The 23,778-nt window shown below is 35.5% G+C and overlaps 2 protein-coding genes across 3 annotated transcripts in view; both read right to left on the bottom strand.

Moving 5' to 3' along the window:
- LOC111056529 (sodium/calcium exchanger 1) overlaps positions 1–23,778 on the bottom strand; it is a 287,005-nt gene that overhangs the window by 99,930 nt on the left and 163,297 nt on the right. The gene's annotated exons all lie outside the window — the stretch shown is intronic.
- Positions 15,975–16,632, bottom strand: LOC120350859. The gene is made up of 2 exons (XM_039425904.1): positions 16,358–16,632; positions 15,975–16,160 (listed from the first exon to the last, which is right to left on the bottom strand). The coding sequence occupies exons 1-2, from the start codon at positions 16,580–16,582 to the stop codon at positions 15,981–15,983; spliced, it is 405 nt and encodes a 134-aa protein (XP_039281838.1). The 5' UTR covers positions 16,583–16,632; the 3' UTR covers positions 15,975–15,980.

Here is a 23,778-nt window from a genome sequence, read left to right as displayed (position 1 = left end):
TCACTATATCTTCGAATTCAACTATCAGAGGTATTTGTAAGTCATGCTTAATCATAAAATTAGGGGGAAAACTACTTTCTATGTTCATGAAAAATTATGTAACATACCTACTCTGGATAGACAAGAATGCTCCTCTGTGGAACCTGGTTGGAAATTTGAGGATTAAAGATGTCAAAAGTAAAATACTGGAAGGCCTATGAGGCGCTATCATCTATACGTATATGCATGCATTGACGCTTGACCCCAATAATTTGTGAATAGAATGTTATCATGTCTTCCAGTTGGTGTAGCAAGATCAATGGAGGCTTTCAGCCCATACAATATGGTGTTTTCGAACATTACTGTGACTTATCCTGTCTTATTTACAAAAAAATCAAGATATGCTTTGAGATTATAATAAATGTTGATAGAAACCAAATGATTCTTATATAATGAGTTTCGTGGTTAAGTGGTAGAGTAAACATTACTGTCCAAATGAAAAAGTCATTTTATTCTATTACCTCAATGGATAATCTTTTCAAAGTCTGCCAGAATCACTGAATCTCAATCAAGCTCAATAAAAGCAGAAAACAAGCTCATAAGGTGGTGGATGAATCCATCTTATCTTGTATACCATAAATAGAACTAGTTGAACACTAGAACAAAAATAGAAAATTGAAGACTCTCTCATAAGAAATAACATTTATATAACTTGAATTGAAAGGCTGATCACTGAGCAGTGTTGTGATATCTCGAAGGATATTGGTGAGGAAACCTCACTATTTTCCACAATATCTGAGGTGACTGACAAGTGTTGTGATTATTTCTCATACTCTCTTTATACGAGATTGCAACTATTCAATTTGAACCAAGCTGAATACAACATGGCGGAATACAAAAGGAGTGGGTGATAAGATCATCTACTCCCTACATTTCTTCTAATGAACACACTCGTCCATTACTTGCCCAACACACTGTAGACAAGATTAATTTATCCGACAGAATCCTAGATAGAGTGACAGATATTAGTGATGGGATATCATTCGAAACCATTGTATACAAGATGGCATCCATTCCACATACTCGACGAGTGCTGGGAAATCTCAGGAGATGGTGGTGCAATCACTATCACAGAGTACATTGACGTCATACGGGAAAACTGTAATTAGACGAGATGGAAAGCGCTTTTCCAAGGATCGGTTTTCCATCAGGGAGCAAATGCCTGCAGCTAGCATTCCCCGCTTTTCCTTATTTTGCTCACATACCCTTGCAATCCATCCATTCATGAGTCGGAGAGTCGCGCTGCAATTTTTATAAAGAGCTGTGCTTGTGAGGATCAGTCGGCACAAAAGAGATGTGAAATGATATCTCCACTTACGGATAACAGGAAGAGGAGAAGAGTGATAGGGAGGAGGAGGAGAGGATGTGGAAGAGAAGGAAGAAGAAGGATCAGGTGGAGGAGGAAAAAAGATCAGGAAGAGGTGGAAGATTAAGAGGTGGAGCAGGAGGAGTAGAAGGGAAAGAAAAAGGATTAAGATTCAGATCCCTTTATTCATTCGTTTAACAAAACAGAATTCATCGTATAATAACATGATGAGTCATATACAGACTGAAGAGTTTTACAATAATATTGAGCGAAGAGAAATGATGTAATATGAGAATTTGTAAAGTATTACTGTAATGTTTTCACATGAAACGGTGAAGTTTGGACTTTTAGGTTCCATTCTTAGAAAAGGAGAAGGGGAAGAAGATTGAAGAGAAGGTAAGGATAGAGAATATGATTGTAATGGGAGAGAAGCTGAGAAGATAGGAGGAGGAGGAGGATGACGAGAAAAAGATTTCATTGACAGGGAGTCCAAGTCTTTGTTCACGAAAAATGAAAAGAGAAGGAGGCGATGATGGAGGAATCAAATATTACATAGAAGAAGATGATAGAATGTATTTAAGAGAATGACGAGAAGTTAAAGAAGAAGATTCAGGAAAGAGAAGTGTACGGAGAGCAAGAGAACTGAAAAGGAAAAGAAGGAGAGGAGCTTTGTGGTTCACTCAGATATCAACAGAATAATGGAGTCACATGTTCAAGTCAGAGATATCAGCTTACGATTTTGATTAACGATTCAGACCCATAATTCCTCAAATTTCCCCTTCTATCCTCAAATTTCGTAGTCAAGACTCTATGAATTTGTGGATGTTTATCAAACAAGATTCTTGTTTGGTGAATACGATGACAGCCTCGTATTTTCTCTCAAATAGATTGAATAGACATTCATCATATCACAGCATCATATCATCTTATCTCAACATAGGCCTACATTCATTGAATGAACTCGTCATATAGCTCAAGTGAATAATATCAATCATTATTTGATTATGAAAATCAGTTGTATGTATGATGAGAAATGATTGGAAAACACAAAACTTTGTAGAAGAGACATGCAATAATTAGTCTATTGAATTTATTTCCCAAAATGCAATAGCTAATCATCAAAGTTACCGTACAAGTACCATCATCTACTCACACACATGTTTCATGAACGATATTTTGATAATTTGAAAAAACATACAAATAAACCTTCCATAATTCAAATTCACTTTGCAATCATCCGATTATATTATTCTTATTGTTTTAATTTAGTTTGGGCTCTGATTCTTCGTATTGGATGATTCAATGTTGCATTTGAAATCGTGGAAGTTCACTGCTAAAAACAAAGCTCTTATCAGCAACCTTATACCATGAAAACAATAATCCTCAAACATCTAAAGCTCTCAGAGCTGCTTCTCGAGAAAGGATGACTTGTGTCGTCTTTCCTAGTTGCAAATAACATAGATCCAACACGAGTAGAATATTATTTATATACATATTTATAATATATATGAGGAATATTTGTGCGTGTCGTAAGGCGGACCTACACTTGCGTGTCTTACGCACTGTGCACATTGTACAAGGCACCGAACTTAATACAAACAAACTTTATCACCACAGTAATATAAATACACAGCAATATAAACATAGTATATGTTTAATATACTAGCTAATATATGTTTAATAACACAGCAATATATATATAGAAAATTATATACTTCGAATAAGAAGTATGAGATATTTGTATTGTGTACAATGCTGTACATAGCTGTGTACATTAGTGATAAACCTTCACACCATTCCGAATAATTTCTTCTTCATCTTGATCTTCTTCTTCTTCTTCTTCTTCTTCTTCTTCTTCTTCTTCTTCTCTTCTTCTTCTTCTTCTTCTTCTTCTTCTTCTTCTTCTTCTTCTTCTTCTTTCGCCACCGTGAGAATCGTAAGTTAATCCAGCACTCTAATAAAAATTACCTTGGAGAAGTAATAATTAATAAAGAGAAGTATAATTTTGAAAAAAAAATTTCGGCACAATGGCGGATAATGACTAAAAAGCCATGTTTTTCACAGTTTTCTCGAAAACGGCTCTAATGATTTTCTTCAAATTCATACCCTAGATAGCTATTTATAAGCCCTATCAACTGACATGAGTCTCATTTCTGGGAAAATCGCAGGAGCTCCGTAATATTCTTGAGAAAAATGGATTTTGATGAATTTCTATCACGATTTTCTCAAAAATTACAAGACCGATTTATTTCAAATTCATACCCTGTATAGTTATTTATCAGCTCTATCAACCCCATCCTTGAGAAATGGACTTTGTAACCTCCTTCTCGCGCATGAGGTAGGTGTAGGTAGAGCAGTTTATTCAAATGAACACAACATAGTCGAGATGCTAATTTCATCCGTAGAACAGCTGTTTCTATGACTTTTAAAAAGTCATAAATTTCACAATTTACACAAACAAAAATGTACTCTGAAAACAATAATAATATACAATAGTATGATCGTAGTTTTAAATGTAGCCGCCAATCGTCATAGTGTTATTCCTCCAAATTATTTTCGTTTAAGAATAAGGCTTACAGTTCAATGAGCAAGGAAAGTTGTGTGAGTGTACCACCAGATTTTTTAAACTAATATGACTACTCCATTCATCCAGTTATTGGAAGATAACTTATAATTATGTAGATTTTATTTTATCCTTCCTGTTTCTTATAGACATACCTTTATCTTCTCTTCCTTTTCCTCTCCCTTTCTTCTTCCATCTTTCCTCACACTTTCTCCTACTCTTCCACTCTCATCTTCCAGTCTCATTCTTCTCTTGAATTCATCAGTTGTAGTTGATACCATTTCCTCTTTTCCCCCTCCACTCTCACACCATCATTCTAGTCGTCTTCCCCTCCACCTCACTTTCCCTACTTCTTCAACCCTTCATTATCTGAAGACGACAGCAATGTATGTCTGAAACTCTTGCACTAACTTGAGCCATAATATTTCATTCGATTAAGCCAACAAAACTTGGCTCGCGTTGTGGGCCTATTGGCTGAGCTTCATATTCATGGTAGAGAGGGGAAATTGGGTAATAAGGCACAGGCAAACCTTCATTTCTAATAGCAAACAGGCTCACTAATGGCTCATAAAATGAGGGAATTGTTATGCACGAGACTATTCCTGTGTCTTGTTATTTTCTTTATCTCTTTTGTAGTTCAAAAAGTGGGATTCGAAATTTGTTCAATGATATCTCTAATGTTTTTGAAGGTTGGTCTAAAATGTTGTGATAGTTTTGCATTTAATATTGTTAATAGCCATCCATCCGTATGTCACCAATCATTCCAATTGGTTGTCACCAACAACCAATGATTACATTTCTATAATTCACTATTAAGAATATAATAAAATATATCATTACATAAATACAGTTTAGGCTGGCGGATAGCAGTTGGTTGGATGATTGAAGTAGATTGTTTGAAACTGAAAAGGGTATCCAGTGGCGTTATCCTTGAAAAACAACATCAACTTTAATTCAACAATATGTTGAACATTACTTTTCACCTACTGATAGTCTAATACATAATAGCAAACTGTTACTCTATAACTACTATGATATCTAGAATTTTGTAACGCTGTAAATCTTAAACGGACGGGAGCATGTTCAAAATTGCTGAATTAGAATAATTTCTTTTCATTCGGGGTGAATCCTACTTCATCGGAGTTAGAACAAAGATACAAACATGACACCAGACATGACAATAACACAGAAACACAGAACACGCGCTGAGGGAAAGCACAGAGTATAAAGGAGGGAGAAGGAATGAGTGCGAAAGAGAAGGTTAGAGAGAGAAGATAGAGAATCGATGATTCGCGAACGGCTTATAATTGTGAGGGTTGATTTATAACAGCGAAGGGATCTTGTACACATTTGACAGGCTACCGCTACGTGATACGAATCTGCACAAGATCTCTCCGTTATGTCTCGATTGTGTGTGAGAGCTTCCATTGAGCCGCATGCATTTGTAATGCTGGAGACGCTGGATTGGTGTGTGAGGGCTCGAGTTTGAAGGCATGTGGCATTCTCAAGCTGGAGACACTGTGTCTCTATTAGAACGATCCCATACAAAGGCATGATATTCTCGAACCGACAACACAGTGTTTGTGTTGTGTGGATACATCTATACAAATGTCTCTGCTGAGAATCTGGTGACGCAGTTTTTGTGTGAGAGCTCTCGTTTGAACGCATGCTATCTCCAATCTCTAGCAGCAGTTTCTGTGTGAAGTCTACAATAGAAACCCACCCTATTCTAAAATCATCGAAGCGCTATTTGTTTGAGATTAGTGGTCTATATTTGGATAATTCCATTGTGACATGTTAATCTAAGATCCATCTAAATTTGTATGTGACAATGTCAAACTCATGCCATTACAAAACCTGCCACAATGAGTGTAAATGCTCTCATATGAATGCATGTCAATCTGAAACTTAACTCAAATATTCCGTGAGGACTACCATACAAACGCATAAATCGTCAGTGTGAGAACTAACATTCCAACGCATGCGAATCTTAGGAACAACTTGAATCTTAACTCTGAAATCCAACTTAAAATGCAATGTATGTGTGAATGCTCGTATATAAACCTATGACATAGGTTCACATTGTAAATCAGATTCATGAAAGTCAACACAAATCGTTAGTGTGGAGACAACCATATTAGCCTAGGCTTCTTTTGAAACAGATCACGAAGAGTCTATGTGTGAAGGTTGTCATACAAACGCATGCTATTCAAAAACGTGTCACACAGTGTCTGTGTGTGAAGGCCTCCGTAAAAAAGCAAGCATTTGTCACACAAAAATCGACGCGTGATTAATCGTGTGTATGAGCCCGCGTACGTTGGAAGTGGCGTAAACAGATAACTCAATTCTCTCTATTTTCCCTCTCTCCTTCATACCTCACTCTCTCTCTCTCTTTCGAACTTTCGGAGCAGAAAAATTATTTCGATTTTTTTTTTGTCAACAACCGGGCGTGTTAACAGGTCCCTTCATCCATTATCCAATCAGAAGTGCTGATGAACTTTGTCGAAAATTATCAACGATCTGAAAAGACTAATTGATTTTACTTGTATTCGGCAGATGGAATAAATTGATTGAGAATGATTGTTGAATTTGTTGAGTGCCGTAGTTTTAATCTGATTGACCTGTTCCAATTAATTCGGTTGGAGCGAGGTTTTGTCATTGCTAACTGTAACAGGGTTCAGTTTGGATAAAATGTTTTTCTTACTTCCAAAATTGTAGTCTCTGTAATGGATGTTCAAATGTCCGATCTGTTCGAATGTACTGTCTTTAAATGTATTGACTCATTTAGCAAACGCATAACATTAATGTCGTAAGGAAAACATATTATTCACGTTTAACTGTATAATTTTTATTGATAACTTTATGACAGTATTCAATAATTTTGAGTATCCTTTACATAAATTTGTAAACATATGTAAACATATGTGATTATCACACATCACATATCACATATTTACATATAAATTTACATATTTATCCGACTGATTCAGCTATACATTGCTTTTTTGGTGGAAGATTGATACCTTCAATACGATAGATATCTGTTAACAGTGGGAGTGCAGCCTTAGGCTTGTGCGTTAGCAATAATGAGCAGTGATGGGAGGGGAATTGACCCAACATTTTAAGTGGCTTCAGATATTATAATCGAATTCAGAATACAAATCAAATTGTAATCGTATTCGATTTAAAATTCAGCTAATCTTCTTAATCATTTGAAGGGGAAACCCCAAACGCGAAATTGAACTCAGGTTTTTAATTAAATTCATGAAAGAAGCTGCGTTCAGCAAACAACGAATGCCTATAAATATTTCAGTTACAGATATTGGAGAATTCAAAAGTATGCTAATCGATATTCACTCGAGTAACCCTTCAAATTAACTTTTCAGGCAATCTTACAAGTCGGCATATTATGGGGATATTTCGGGATAAGTGCCAAGATGTAATTAGGAGTTCAAGAAGTGAGGATAAGGAAAAACGAGAGTACAGATTCGAAAATCGAATGATGAGGGGTGGAGAAGGGGAGTTATGAGAGTGAAAAATAAACTAGGAGGAGAAGTGTGAGAGGGAAGGAAGAATGAAAGATAAGGAAGAGGAAAGAAGAAACTGTGTGAAAGTGAGAATAGGCAATTTAGGAGAAGCAGATGAAGAATAAAATGATAAAAAACGAGAAGAGATGTCAAAGATAAACCAATTGAGAACAGTAACAGTCTGAATCAATAAATTAATATGAATCTAATTTTTTCACAACCTACGTCAGACCTCCAACAAAATAAAGGAAGGTGATGTTGGAGGAGCCAAATGAAGATGTAAGAAACTACCTCATAATAAAGTGGTGAGGATGAGTAGAATCTAAAGAGATAACTGTTGAAAAAAAAGAAGAATGAAGTAGTTGGTTAAGTTGAGAGAAAGAGAAGGATCAGAATAAGGATGAGTAGTAATAGTAGAAAAAGGAGAAGCAGAGCTAAAATAGAAGAGAAGATGATAAATAATTGAAAGGAGAAGAAGAAGAAGGAGAAGAAGAAGAAGAAGAAGAAGAAGAAGAATAAGAAGAAGAAGAAGAAGAAGAAGAAGAAGAAGAAGAAGAAGAAGAAGAAGAAGAAGAAGAAGAAGAAGAAGGAGAAGAAGAAGGAAAAGAAAAAGAAAAAGAAGAAGAAGAAAAGAAGAAGAAGAAGGGGAAGTGGAAGAGAAAAAGAAACAGTAGACACTAAGAATACAGCAACACGAGGGAAAAGGAGACTACGGGATTAATACAGATAGTAAACGTAGAAATAACATTGAGAAAGCACCGGAGGTGGAGAAGGAAAATAATAAGAAACAGTAGATACTAAGAAGACAACAGCAAGAGCCTAGAATGAAGAAGTTTGCTTTTACTCTCTTAGGAAGACTACAGCTAGTGGAAGAAGGTAAAGAAGAAACAACAAGGAGAGAGAGGGGAGGAAGAAACATGAATACAAAGAGAAACAAGGTACAAAGTGAGACAGTAGTCTACAAATTGAACACAGAGAAGCCGAGTAGTCTTTCGAAAACTAATTTCATTTTATGGCCTGGCAACGCATAGCTATGGTAACTCCTATCCACTCTGTACTATACATTGATAACAGAACACCGATTTGCTGCGCTGCTAAATGAGTGAGTCGTAACGCAGACTAACTTCATATCGCTTCTCAAAATTTCGACCCACAGCCCCTAAAATGTCTCCCCGGATCCCCAAAATGCCTTCCCCTGTCAACAAAATTTCTCCCTCTTATTCTCTTCCTTCTTTATCATACATCCTTCACGCATTCCTTCTAACCTTCCTCTCTCTCCTTCTCAACCTCGAGTTTTCCCCTCCCCCAACCCAAATTTTCTCCCCCCTGAGTCCGCAAACCTCTCTCCCCTCAATCTATCGTATCCCAACCGAAACAAACTTTGCGTACTAATTTGCATGCCGCAACGGTAGAACAATATGCTGCGGCGCAAATTGATCAACATCATCACCATCATAGACTCGTCAATCCATTTGGCCTAATTAGCGTGCACACTTTGATAATTACTTGTTAATTGATCGCGGATCACCCGCCTGACAGACTGTAATTAAAGCTGCAGATGATGCGTGGTGACAGCTTGTAGGTGGTGCGACAATGTTCAGCGATATTAGTATTCTAGTTTTGTCTTGACTGTATCAACTTTAAGAGTATATTATGCAGAATGTGGGTCACTTGCTTAGTTGTTATGGAGATCGATTTTGTTAAAATAGACACAAGAAAAAGTGATAAGAACAAGTTTCGGTGAGGAAAAACGTACAGTACTTTCTTAGGAAGTCAGTATATTCTAAAATATTATTCAAATCTTATTATTGTATCATAATTATCTCGTATCTCACTGTTATTCGTGAACAATCGTCGAAGTCTTGTTGAAATTCATTTAGCTTTAACAAGATAGACAAAGCATGGGAGTTGAACTGAATTATTGTTTAGTCTGAAATGTGAATAGCATGAACATCGAATGTATCAAATCATTATAAATGCAACCACATCAGCGTTGAACTCAAATAAATAAGCCATAAGTACTTCATGTCACGTGGATCAAGAAACGGGATCAGGAAATGTGAGGAATTTATGTTATTGAAACTAATTTTTTCGGTTCAAACAAAACAATAGAAATTTTTGTACTATCGACAAAATATCATAATTTCCAGTATTAGTTATACCATTCTCCTGCACTTTCTTGAAAACGATTCACGTTTCCTGATATTGACGGTCAGTCAAATATATAATAACACAGACGTCAAACGATCTTTCGAATGAACAACTACAAGTAAAAGGTAGAGAACATGAATTTAACACAACGGAACAGTTTGAAATTTATTGAGCCAAAATCCTTGATGAAAATAACATATAAAATGGAGAAATCAACTTTAAATCAAACTTTTTGACTTTATAATAAAACCACATGTTCTTCCTAACCAAGAAAACATTTCCGATCGCCACTGTTGAAAATGAACACTTGCCGTTCGAAAGTACTCCAGTCAGTAATAAGTATAAGTGAACAAATTTGCTTATTTAGACTGCATGCCATGTAACATACATCAAAAAAGTGTGTGAGGCTACACAGAGTCGGTGAAAAGTCCGAGAACGGCTAAATATCTCATACACAACAGTTATTTGTATATCTAGAGTGAAAAGTACGACTTTTTCTCCCTGAGGGAAAAGTTTGAAGCCCGAGGCGAAGCCGAGGGCAACAATTTTCCTGAGGGAGAAAAAGTATTTTTCACTCGTGATGTACACAACATTTTTCCTCCATCTACATTTTTTTATAGAAACTGCAAATAAAATCATTTTAATAACTTACGTATTGGTGACAATGTTTCCTAACAACATAACCTAAAATCTAAAACCTGAAAACTGGCCGTCTGATTGGCACTGCCGGTTGCGCTATCTACCGGCTAAAGTTGTAACTTTAAATTATATCAGCTGGGTGTTTACCAAAAATGGCTGACTCCAGATCACGCGGTTCAGATTTGAATAAATTGCAGATCAAAAATATTTATTGGCTGGTATTTTGAATAGAATAAGATATTTTAAAAATTGTATAAATTTTTATCGTCTACTAATATTAAGAATATAATATCATACAAACATATATTTCATGAGTTGATCAAATTTCTGGTTGTGGTATTGAATTCAGTTGACTCAATAACAGACACCTCTTTATGCTTTCTCATCTGAGCTTAGACCTTCTAACCTATTATAATGTAAGTTTTTAAAATAGAGATGCTTCCCATGTTATTTAAATGGAGTCACTTTTACTCCCTAGGGAGTTTTTCTGTTTTTTACTACCGAGAGCGAAAAAGTGACACTTTAGTATTATGTTTCAGGGAGTAAAGTAAGTACTTTAGCCAGTAGATGGAGGAAAAGGTAATTTGACCTTTACCAAAGGTACCAAATATACCAAAGGTATATATACCAGAGGTATATATACCAGAGGTATATATACCAGAGGTATATATACCAAAGGTATATGTTGACGGTGGGTGTGGTTGGGGATCCTATTTAAATTAAAAATACTACTTTACTATGACTTTAAAAATCTGGTCCGCCATCTTGGATCCGCCATATTGAATGCAACTTTATTTTTTTAAATAGGAAGGTGGTCATGCGATACATGATTTCGATACGGAATTTCAAGAAAAAACGAATGGTGAAAACCGCACATCGATATCTCAAACCGTTTAGAAGATATTCACATTATCAATCAATATTATTCAAAGCAGAAAAGGGAGAGAAAAAACCGAGAACGGCTTAATATCTCATACACGAAGGTGATTCGATGGTGGGTGTGATTGGGGATCCTACTGGAATTGAAATACTACTTTACTATGACTTTACAAATCTGGTCCGCCATCTTGGATCCGCCATTTTGAATGCAACTTTATTTTTTCAAATGGGAAGGTTATCATACGATACATGATTTCAAGACAAAATAAATGGCGAAAACCGCACATCGATATCTTGAACCGTTAAGAAGATATTCACATTAATAATGATCAATACCATGCACATCAGAAATGAATAATACATAAGTGGTATTTTTTGATTAATAATAATATGAATATCTTCTAACCAGTTTGAGATATCGATGTGCGGTTTTCACCATTTATTTTTCCTTAAAATTCCGTATCGAAATCATGTATTGTATGACCACCTTCCTATTCGAAGAAATATAGTTTCATTCAAAATGGCGGACCAGATTTTTAAAGTTAGAGTAAAGTAGTTTTTTTCAATTTGAATAGGATCCTCAATCACACTCACCGTCAAATGACCTTTATGTATGAGATATTAAGCCGTTCTCGGACTTTTCACCCACTCTGTATAAAAAAAATACATTAAGCGTGTAGGCTACTTCCATATAATATATATGATTATAACTAGTATGAACACTACATTCTTGAAAATCAATCATCAGTCCTTATGCTTATCTTTCATGAGGAGACATAAGGTTTTATCTACAATAGACTCGTAAGAGAAGTTACAGCACAGTACGTATTACTGATGTTTCTACTGGTGCAAATAATCCAAGATTAATGTAACACGAATTCTGTGGTGTCAATCTATTTCGAATGTTGAGCAAATAAATAACAAATGACAAGCAGCGGTGGCTCATGCCGAATACGGCATCAATGTCACGATTGCCATTCATCTTGTGCGTATTTGGCAAGACAGCTTCCCAGTTTCCCAACTGTCAAGAAAACGTTTCAACCTTCTATTCACTTCCCCACACCATTTCTATGGCTTATTCCTTCATCTTTCTTCTCAATTGTATATTCTCCTTAGAATCCATTCTATTTGTTCATATGCTGTAACCTATTCTCATGAGTTTTTGTGATTGGAGATCAACTATTGTTGATGATGCCAAGGCTTATATGTTACAGAGTAATATGAGCTAGCCCATAACTACTTTGTTTGAAAGTTTTTAATATATAAAATAAAGACATCTAATCTTGTTAACTAGATAGCTATGGGCAGAAGGAATATTCTATATTGATTATGCTGATCTAGAGTTTAATTGAATTTTCAATTAATTGTAATTTATGAATTTATTCTTTCATATAGTGGATTTTTATTCAAGACCAGTAGAAATAAACAGTTTAGTTTTTAAATAGCTATGAAGATTTCATTGATTGAATACTAAAAACCATTGTGCAAGAAAGTTTGAAATCATAATCATACTTTAAAGAGTATTCTGCATTTAAATTGCGTATTTGATTAAATTTAGATTTTGGATTATATTCGAGGAGAATTATTAAATTACAATGAGTAGATACTGCATAAAGTGTCAAAGCAACGGAACATCTTGAGATTATAATTCATTCGAAATGCTCTACTGTAATTTAGTGACCCAGTTTGGACGAGTCTTGATAAACTTATAGTTCATACTGGAGAGTTATAATTAGGAAATTATACTGACATTTCATACTAATCACTTTGATATATTATTATTGAACAGGAGCTCCACAAGCTTCGCAAGTAATTTTTGGAGGACTAAAATCAATCTTTCACCGGTTTTTATCTTACTAATTTTTAGGAACATCAACTCTAAAATTCAAACGGATGAACTTCAAACCCCTTTCCTCAAAAACTTCCGCACAATTTCCTTCTTTCTAGCATTGATTATAATCATAATTTTCCACAAAATCGAGTTCCAAGAACTAACTCCAGTTGCAGAAGATTCATAAATCTGTATGAATCATAAAGATTCATATATCTGTAGTGATATTCTCTACAAACTGACAGAATTCTCTATTAACAATATTACAGCTTTCCATCCAGCTAGTGGTGACAGTGAATGTTATTATAGCACTTGCAAAACAAGTTGAGAAGTCTTAGGACTGTTGCACTATTTGTCAGTTTTAATCCTGTTATCAGCTGGTTGCAGCACTCTTAAGCTGGCCACTGACGAGCGTTCCAAACGGCGTGGCGCGGCGCGATGTCACTCCATCTGGAACGATCCAAATCCGTAAATATTTTGTGGGTCAATTCACGAGCACTCCATTCCATCACTCCAGTAGTTGATTGTTTGTGATCAAGTATGGACGAGGAACTTCTCCTGATTTCAACAGCTGTATGTTTGTACGTAAAAAGAAAAAAACCCAAACGGAAATGGGTGAAACGTTTATTTTCGAATAGGCGGAATCACACGCATCTGAATTTATTTCAAGATCTTAGTGTCGAACCTTCGGACTGGAAGAATTATTTGCGTATGGATGAAGATACCTACAACCATACTTCGTTTGGTAACACCGATGATTACAAAGAAAGATACAGTCATGAGACAGTGCATTACTCCCCAAGAGAGGTTGGCTGCAACTCTACGTTTCTTGGCCACCGGGATGAACTATGAAGAGCTGAAGTTCATCACAGCGATATCACCGCAGAGATTGGGAGTAATTATTCCTGAAACCTGCGTCGCGATCCTGAAGAGCTTGAGGGCCTATTTGAAGGTAAGTTGATAGCATTATTTAGTTATTTATCTGACATATCAACAATTTTATTGCTTTATATGTCACCTTAAGACAATAATAAACCAGTGTGGCACTTTTTGAAAATTCTATATATTCTTTATACTGTTAAATAAAGATAATAAACCATTTAAAAACTTCTGTTAAATATATATCATGTTAACTTTTGTACTGTAAACTTTTTTGTATATCGTAAATTTATGATCTTTGACATGACATTATATTTCCATCACGTAAATTGTTGCTATCGGTAGATTTTAGGTAAATTCATTATACAAATAATAACTTCTGTAACTAAATATTTAGTAAGCAATGGTTATGTTTTTTTTTTAAATTTTCTTTCCAATTAATAATCCAAGTTAACAGTTGTTTTATATTTTCACAATAACAACAAATTCTCAGTATTATATGATTTACAAGGTGTTATCTGATAATTTGTATTAAGAGCCCAAAAACGCCTGTTAGTAAAGAAATTTTGATTGCCATATAAAGGGTTAGAATGCTAACCTACCTATAATTAAAACTATTGTTATAGAAGTAGATTTTTAACAATAGAAAAAAAAACACAATTTAAGAAAAAAAGAAAAATTTTATTACACTTCAGAAACAACAAACAAACTCAAGTCTATTTCATCATACATTCAGTCATTATCATTGACGGAGTTCATAGCATCATACAATGCATTGTGTAGGAGTTGGGTGGTTTCACCTCTGAGTGATGGATCAGAAGAAATAGGCTGTGACGTAGAGGGTGAGGGTTGTGAGGTAGAGGGTTGGGACATGACGTTGACGTAGTCGGTAACAATACGTGATGTTATGTTTAGGTTTTTCATATCTCCCTGAAATATGCAGTCAGAGATGAGTTTTGGCAAATTGGTACCATTTCGGGAGGCATGTAGCGCAGTTTTTTCCGCAACATGTTCTCCGAACGATGAAATTTTTCTTTCGGAAGGCGTTTCTCTGGTGGTTGGTCCATACGTTTTGAAATTTTGTCGAGAACTTGATCAGCTTTTGTACGTGGTCTTTTAAAATTATTGCTTACAGGTGTTTGTGGCCGTGAAGATGATGATGAGGTCTGAGATGGGTTTCTGCTGGATCATCAACATCAGTCTGAAATGATATAATACCAATGTTATTGTAATTTTATGCACATACCTAATTAATAAAACTATGAATGTATTTACTGCTAATAATGAAAATAATCTTTTCTTTCAGACCCCAGATAGCCAACAAAGCTGGAAGGCTGTAGCAGAGGGATTCGAGGAAAAATGGAATTTTCCACATTGCCTCGGTGCTGTTGACGGGAAGCATATAAGAATTTCACCACCGCAGGGAAGTGGTTCTTTCTTCTGGAATTATAAGCATTTCATAGTGTGGTGTTGATGGCATGTGCCAATGCCGATTATGAGTTTATTTGGTGTGAGGTCGGAACTAATGGTAGGATTTCAGATGGAGGAGCTATCAAAAATACAGAGTTTTATAATGACCTGATCTCTGGAAATTTGAATACTCCTCCTCCAGAACCAGTGAATGGGTCATTATTTGGACTTCCGTATGTATTTGTTGGAGATGAGGCTTTTTCTCTTCGACCTGACTTCATGAAACCATTCAATGTCAAGACTTTAACCGCCGAGAGACGCATTTTCAATTACAGACTGTCTAGGGCCCGAAGGGTAGTAGAGAATGCATTTGGAATACTCTCAAATCGTTTTAGAATTTTACACACCAGCATCAACTTGAGTTTGGACAAGATCGACATAGTAGTACTCACTTGCTGCATACTTCACAATTTCTTCGCAGAAATTGTGCATCATACCTGTCAGATGAGGAGCTATCAGAGCAGTCTACTTTTGACACAAGGTTGATACCTTGGAAAATACAAGTCGAAATGTAACCAGCCAAGCAAAGTTAGTGAGGGAAATGTACGTACAATACTTTAACGGTGAGGGAGCAGTCGACTGGCAAGATGAACTTGTCGGGGTGTAGGTGAAACATGACTGCATTGTGCTCTTTTATATAGCATCTTACTTGTCTCTTTTTGTGAGTTTGAAAATACACTTGTGAAAATGACACTGTTAATCTGTATTCATTCTTACCTCGTCATATTCAAAAGGCATGTCATCTAGTACAGATGCAATGGTTGTGGATGGCCTTGGAAATTCTTGGTCCTCCAGGAATTGTAATCTGTCGAAGTACCACAGTTTTGGTATGTGAACGTCATCAGCTCCAGTACCCGACCTCTGAGATGCTCGAACCTGTATTGTAGTAATGAAAACAATTTTATAGTCTTTTTTCCAAAAAAAACAACGAATTTTATTTTGTATATTCATTAAAACTATTGGGTAATTTTGTAATTATAAAATGCTAATAGGCCTAACCAACAACTCTAGTAGCGACTCTAGTTACAGATAAACAAACGATAAAACACAGAAATACTTGATAATCAACTAACCTTATTCATTTCCTTCCGAAATGAGCCTCTCATCGAGTTGAGCTTCTTAGTAACTACATCTTTTGTAGCTGTGGGATCAACAGTTTTAAAAAATTCAAGGATCATCTCCAGAGCAGCGTTCCTTTTTACCTTGTCATGGTAGCCAGGGTCTGTTATTTTCCACAAACAGGTATGATCCCTGTACATCTCGATCACAGAGATTACAAAATCCCGGTTCGAACTCATGACAACATAACAACACAAGAACAAAACAACAATCAAAACAAGAGCAAACAGCAATCTATCCTTCCAAGTCAACAGTCTGCAGTGTTGCTAGTCCAACATTTCCCAATTACCCCCGCCAGAGCAAAAATTACCCGCATTTCGTCAAATTACCCTCAACAAACTAAAAATTCCTAATCAACAAAAAATTCCCTATTCAACCAAGAATTCCCGTCGTTCCGTCGTTCCAGCATGCCATCGGATTCCCCATTCACGAGGAGTTGGAGTGACGTAGGTTTGGCGTGGCGCGATGGATTTTCAACTGGTTGGAATTCCATCGAGCCTCGTCGCTCCACCAAAATACGAGCGCGATTCACCATTCACGTCGTTCCAATGGCACGCTACCGTGCCATTTGGCTTGTTGGAACGCTCGTCAGTGGCCAGCTTAACTCGCTCACTCCACCTCTTTCAATAGTAGGTATTACAGTCTTTCTGCCTCACACATAATGCTAGATTGTCTGGCATGCAGTTAAGCCGTTCATTGAGTAGGCCTACTGTAGTGGGCCATACTTAACAATTCAACCCATACTCCTAGTATTAATTACTCCTACTACTCGACTACTTACATCTGTATTGTTGGCTTAAATACTCAATATGCTCTCAAAATTGTCTAACATTATCATTTGGAGAGCGATGTAATCTTCCATCTCTAGTATGCTATAGGCTACGTCCTTTATAATAAAATTAGATATAACAGAAATTATTATTGTTGATGATATTATTTTTGTCATGATGAGGTGAAAAAGTAATTACACAAATACTGCCAAATCCACTATTTGAATAATTATTTTTTCCTACAGATACCTTGAAAAGTGACCATTTCTGCACTGATTCCAGAACGCAAAGAATCACTTTTCCGCACTAGTGCGCAAAGTGAGTACTCTGCGTACTCCAGATTTGCAGCATGACAACGCAAAATAGCTAGTAGGTTATATGGAGCACCAGTGCAGGAAAATCAAAATCAAGTTGATAATACTCATAGTGAGGCCCACGTTATAATGGCAGTGGAGAACAGCGTTGCCTTGCCATTATGTACCTTGATTATAGTCATTTCAATGCTTACATAAGATATGTAGTAAATAGATTGTAGTAAATAATTGCCCTTCAAGCAATCAGATAAATTTTTGATTGAATTACTAATCATTATAATTCTATTATTATTATTCAATTTTAAATAAATTAAGGTTTTTATTAATAATAAAATTACAAAGAAAAACATTTGATGGATTTCAGGGAATTTTACCCATAATTACCAACTTTTCATATTCAATGGTAACTGTAGAAAAAATTTAATGTGAAATACGTGCGCAAAGTTCGTTTGCTGCACTCAAGAAATCATAAATCCGCACTCGCCTATGGCTCGTGCGTAAACGTTTCTTTCGGTGCAGCAAACTGTCACTTTGCGCACTAGTTGCACAAATAACTATTTCATCTCACCATGGAGAAGTTCCACAATATTTGAAAACAGTTTACACTGTTTACACTGAAAATAGTGTAAATTTATGTTATGTTTTGGAGTTGAAGAAGATTTGGGCGGTGGCCTGTCGCTCTTCTATTGATATTATAGAGGAATCAAGCGAATAAATAATTTGAAACTTTGGTAGAGAGTGTAATGTTTGGAAGATTAAGTTTGATAGCGGCCAAAATGGATCAAGATATTGAGCTGCTGAGCTCTCACTTCCCGTTGGTTCAGAACCTACCAAAAATTCTAGATTCCTTTATTTTTCATTGGTCACGCTAAAGCCGAGAGATTAGTTGGGCATCATTCTCAGCAAGTTGAATTGTACTGACGAAAAAGAGAAAGAGGAGAAGATGGTGAAGAAGGGAAATATAGAGAATTCAAAACAGAGGAAATAGAAAAAGAGGTTAGAAAAAGAAGAGAAAAGTAATGACAAATCACAAAGTAGTAATAAGTTATGTCGGTTTTTATCAGTAGTCTGCTTTATCATTGATGATGGATATTAAGTTGAATTTGAGTTGGAAAAATGAGAGAATAGAGACTACAGTGATGTGAAAAAGAAAAAGTTTTGTTTTGTTTTGAGTGTTTTGTTTGAAAGCTTTTCGTGTTTTGTTTTAAGGTTATTTTCTCCGATTTTGATATGCAATTCAATAATCAATTTATAATTGATAATGAGTGATAGAAGAAGACCTAAAAAACCACGAACTGTATTCAAGAAAAGAAGAAATGTTAAGAATAAAAAAGTGTTGAAGAGATGTATTGTGAGATGGAATTTATAGTAAACTAGTTATAGTAAAAGCCATACGAATTTACTTTTTCTATAGTGAACTTTGTTTTCAATAGAGTATCTACGTGTGATAAGAGTATGTGGATGTCTAGACTGTGTGATACGAAATGAGTAGATACTGCTCTGAGAGAAAGGGACGACAGAGATAGTGAGTGAGGGATGTGTCATGTAATTCCATCAAATAACCTGTTAGTGAGGGATGCACAGCAACGAATAAGTGACAAAAAGAAATACAGCAAAAAAGAAGGTGAAGGAAAGCGAATCCTCATTTCATTTTGAAATCCTCTATCCGATATACCTTCGCTCCATTTCTTAGTGCTCACTAGATCAGTGCGTTAATTTGTCTCTTTCTCTATTTTCAACATTTGATTTACTCCCCTAAATTCTGTCTCTTTCCTCATTTTAGTTTTTCTTCACTATTTTCTACATCAACATTAACGAATACAAGAGAGGGAAGCATCAAAAGAAGAATATACAACGAAATATATACCTTGAGCATACTTCTTGTTCCTGTGAAACTATTTATGCTGATTATTATTCTTATTCTTATTTTTATTCTTATCCTTATTCTACCATTTTCTCATTCGTTTTCAGTTCTTCTCCTTATTCTTCTCTTTTCTCCTATCCTTTAAAACGTTCAATCCCAACAAAATATATAAACAACAAAAGCAATCGTATCTTTCCTCTTGGCAATCCTTCTCATACTCCTTTTCTTCTTATCCCTCTTACTCGTTCTCCTCTTCCTCCTTCTCCACCACCTCCTATTCTTCACTCTCCCCCTCGCCCCTATTGCGCTTTCAACCAATCCATCTATCCACCGACAACACCCTCCTCCTTTTTCCTTCCCTCTCAACCGCCTTTCAAAAAGGAAAGGATCACAACTTGTTGGTTACTCTGGCCTTGGGACAGATTTGGTGAAATCTGTTTGAGCGAAACTTTTCATCGGTTTGTTTAGTATTGGTGGATGGGGAATCTGATTGCAAAGTTACAAGCATGAGCTGCTCAAATACTGAGGAGTATTCATGAGTGGATTCTCGCCGACTTGCAACGTTATTGATTTGTTCCGCATCTCTCTATTCCTTTCTTTAGTTTCTCGTTCTCTTTCATTCCTCACTAATCAAGGGTTGTTCAAACTCTCAGACAAATCTGCCATCAGACAAATCGTAATGAGCGAATTGTAGCATATCAAAGCTGCATTAGATGCGTTTTGGAATCGCCAAACCAAAACCAATTCGTATAATAAAAATATATTGGTCTGTAACTATATAATCATAATAATTGATCAATTAATATTTTACTAAAATATATAAACCATATATATATATATATGGATTTCATTTTATTTTAATAATATTGATAATTGGTGTAATATTCGATCATAAACTGTCCTGGGTTCCACGCATTCAGGGAGTTAAAAAGAGGCTCAAAAAACTCATTTACGCCATTTGCAGCTTGGAGGGGTGCTGACTGTGGGTCAGTGTAGGACGGTTTACTTTGCCAACGTGCAGTCGTTGCTCCAGTATGGTGTGTCCTGGCGTGGGGGGGGAGTCTCGGCCGCCGCGCTGCATCCACTAGCTGTCACACAGAGATCACTCATCAAGATAATTCTAGATAAAAATATCCGATTTCCTACTGAACAACTCTACACCGAATTTCCTGTTCTTGACATAAGACAAATCCACATTAAAACTCTTCTTATTTTTATCAAATCGTACAGAACAGAAATTTCTACACAGCTACACCATAATTACCCAACTAGACATATGTTGAATTTTGGATTCAATAAACCTAATGCTACCTTTACATCGGTCGATAAAAACCCACTTCGTATTACTCACCTACTTCATCGCAATCTTCCAAACACAATAAAAGAGGCTGAGGGATGCAGTGTTGCTAACTACGAAAATAAGATAGTCACATGGTTGCTTGGTATTGGTCGGGAGGCATCAGAAGCCCTCATAAACTCGCATTATATGTGGATCCTGATTCAAACTCTGTTAATCTGGTACTATCAGTGATGCAGCACTCTGAACATTATAATAAGTCATTTAAAAACTTCAGGAGATAGGTACATCAACATAATACTATAGTAATCTTTTAATAAAAAAACCCACGACATCATGCTCAGTTTATTAAAGGAAAACTCTTGATGATTTATATTTATTTTACATATTAGTGGTCTGAACATTTTGCGAAGTGGAGAGCTACAAGACTTAACCTATTTCGGACTATGTGTAACCATATCTAAATTGGGGAGAGGAATAGCACAAGGTTACCTTATTTTTCCTCTCCCTATCATTTATATGATGTATACTTATTATATCAATCAATAAAGAATTTCAATCAATCAATAAAGAATTTCCTTTATATAATATATTTCCAATATTGTAATAGTTAAGTGAGAATAATATTAAGGCAGAGTTCTGCAGGATCTTTTATATACAGTTATTATAGATAGGAATTCTTCCTATTTTTTTGGTGGAAATAATTTGAATTGAATTGAATCTGTGGTATTTGACGGTGAGTTTGAAACGTGGTGACAACTGTTCCTGGTCATGCTTCAGAAGTAGGGAGTTTGACGACAATTTGAGCATCCGAACTGACCTTTATTCAAGATTCAAGATTCAAGATTCGTTTTATTAACCATCAGGCTACAATTATAGCATTAGGCAAGTCATAATACATACTTTTAAAAAGTAGTCTACACACAATTGAACAGAAAATCGATACAAATTGAACAGATAAAGCATATCTACATTACATAAAATACATTCAATTCAGGTATTCAGGTATTCCTCAAGTGAGTAAAAGGCGTTATTTTTCAGATAACTATATACAAATTTTCTTAAATTTGTTTGGAGGCAGATTCCTGGTTATTTGAGGCAGTTTATTATACAATATGCACTGTTGGAAAGTATGGCTTCTCATTGTTTTAGTGAGTCTTATTTGTGGTGCTACAATGTTCCTACTGTTCCTGGTATTATATGCATGGTAATCTTCATGAATGGAAAATTTTTCTGAGTTTTTCTTGACGTGAATTAAATTTGAATAAATGAAGAGAGATGGGAGGGTTAGTATACCCAAATTAGGGAAATGTGGCCTGCATGAATCTCGCTGTGTTAGTCCTAGGATAGCTCTAAGAGCCTTTTTCTGCCATAAGAACACTGTTTTAGCATGAACGGAATTACCCCATAGACGCACACCATAACTCAAATGTGAGTGGAAAAGCCCAAAATAGGTCAATATGAGTGTATCCAAATTCACGCAGCCTCTCAGTTTTCTCAATAAATAGACTATACGAGATAATTTTTTTGAAAGGTGCTCAATATGTGTGTCCCAGTTCAGCTTATAGTCCATATAAAGTCCAAGAAGTTTGACCGGTTTAATCAGGCCATTACTCAACTTGTCTTTGAGGGAGAAAAACAATATCTCAGTTTTATCCTCATTCAATTTCAGTCCATTGGCCACATACCACGTCCTGGCCGTAGACAGAGCTCACCTGATTTCTGAAATATATGAGAACGTTATTCAATGAATATTGGAACAATCTGAACATCTAGTTTCATTCAATTCAGCATAAATTTCAAAATAAGTTGAATATTCAAGATTATAGTAACAATATAAGATTATGTAAGTAAGGTTATATAAGATGCTGATATAAGATGATTCTCATTTTTACCATGTTTTGCGAATGCCTGAGAAACGAGTTCTGAAACAGCTTGTAATGCGTATTTTAAAAAAGAGAAAATGTGGCAAGTATGTTGATGAACTAAAACAGGATCTTCAAGAAATGGGCTTGGAAGTTAAGGATACCATCGATAAAGTGAAAATAAACAATTCACTTGAAACGCACATATTCAATTTGCCAAAAATGCACAGGGAGATTGTAATCACTGATGCAGAAAGACGACAACGATCCGAGAGAATGAAGAAATATTGTGCCAATCGAAAAGCCAGACAGCTTCTGAACCAAGGACGATTCTAGTTGATTGACTCAAGTGGCCCAATGTGGCCAAAAAAGATTATGATAATTTAATATGATTACAATATAAGTGGTAACGCCATCTATCATCAAGATTGGTAACCAACAAACTCATTTCTTACAGCTCGCTTGTGATTGGCTAGAAACATGGCTAGTTTGGGCAGGGCTAAGTAGCGACGACCAATCGGAAGGCTATAAGTATTACAGGCTGTCTGACTGTAATCACCAACCTTTCTTCTGATTGGCTGCAGCTCTACAAGTTTATTCCATGAAGACATTCCTATTTCGACATTTGGAATGCTTATATAGTATTTCGCTATCAGTATCAATTAAATGACTTTCACTCACAATTTGATCAATCATCATACTGTGATTAATAAAGAAATATTGAGATTAAATTTGAATAAGGAATCATCAAGATTAGAATTGAACATTATAAAAAGCAGAGATGAGAGTAATTAAATTCGCAACTAACACATAATTTTTATCGTGTATAACATGAGTCTGTAAGGAATGAGATTATTTGCAATTTTGACAATCATTCAATCACTGTTGATTATTGGAAAATGAATAATATTATAGATTATTCATGAAAAATATTCACCAATCCATAGATTTATTTTAAAATATTTATTTCTAAAAGTTTTTAAGTATTATTCCAATGTCAAAATCATCAAATAATCAATGAACATGCTCCTCCATGATATAGGTGGCTTTATTACAACAAATGTTGATATTGTTTACAAGATATGTGATTAATCATAACCTTGTTGTATTCAAATAATATTCCTGATAATTACGTTACTTGCATTGAATACTTTACTACGGGTGAGTTATTTAAAACACATCCACTAAAGTAAGAGATCCGCTCTAGGTGGGTTATAATGATATTTAGAGGATTTGACTAATAAAGTCATTATCCTTTGGCAGTT

The sequence above is a fragment of the Nilaparvata lugens genome, chromosome 4 (assembly GCF_014356525.2).
Source record: "Nilaparvata lugens isolate BPH chromosome 4, ASM1435652v1, whole genome shotgun sequence".
Taxonomy (NCBI): Eukaryota; Metazoa; Arthropoda; class Insecta; order Hemiptera; family Delphacidae; genus Nilaparvata; species Nilaparvata lugens.
Note: the sequence above shows the minus strand (reverse complement) of the source record. Positions and strands in the feature narration are given on the sequence as shown.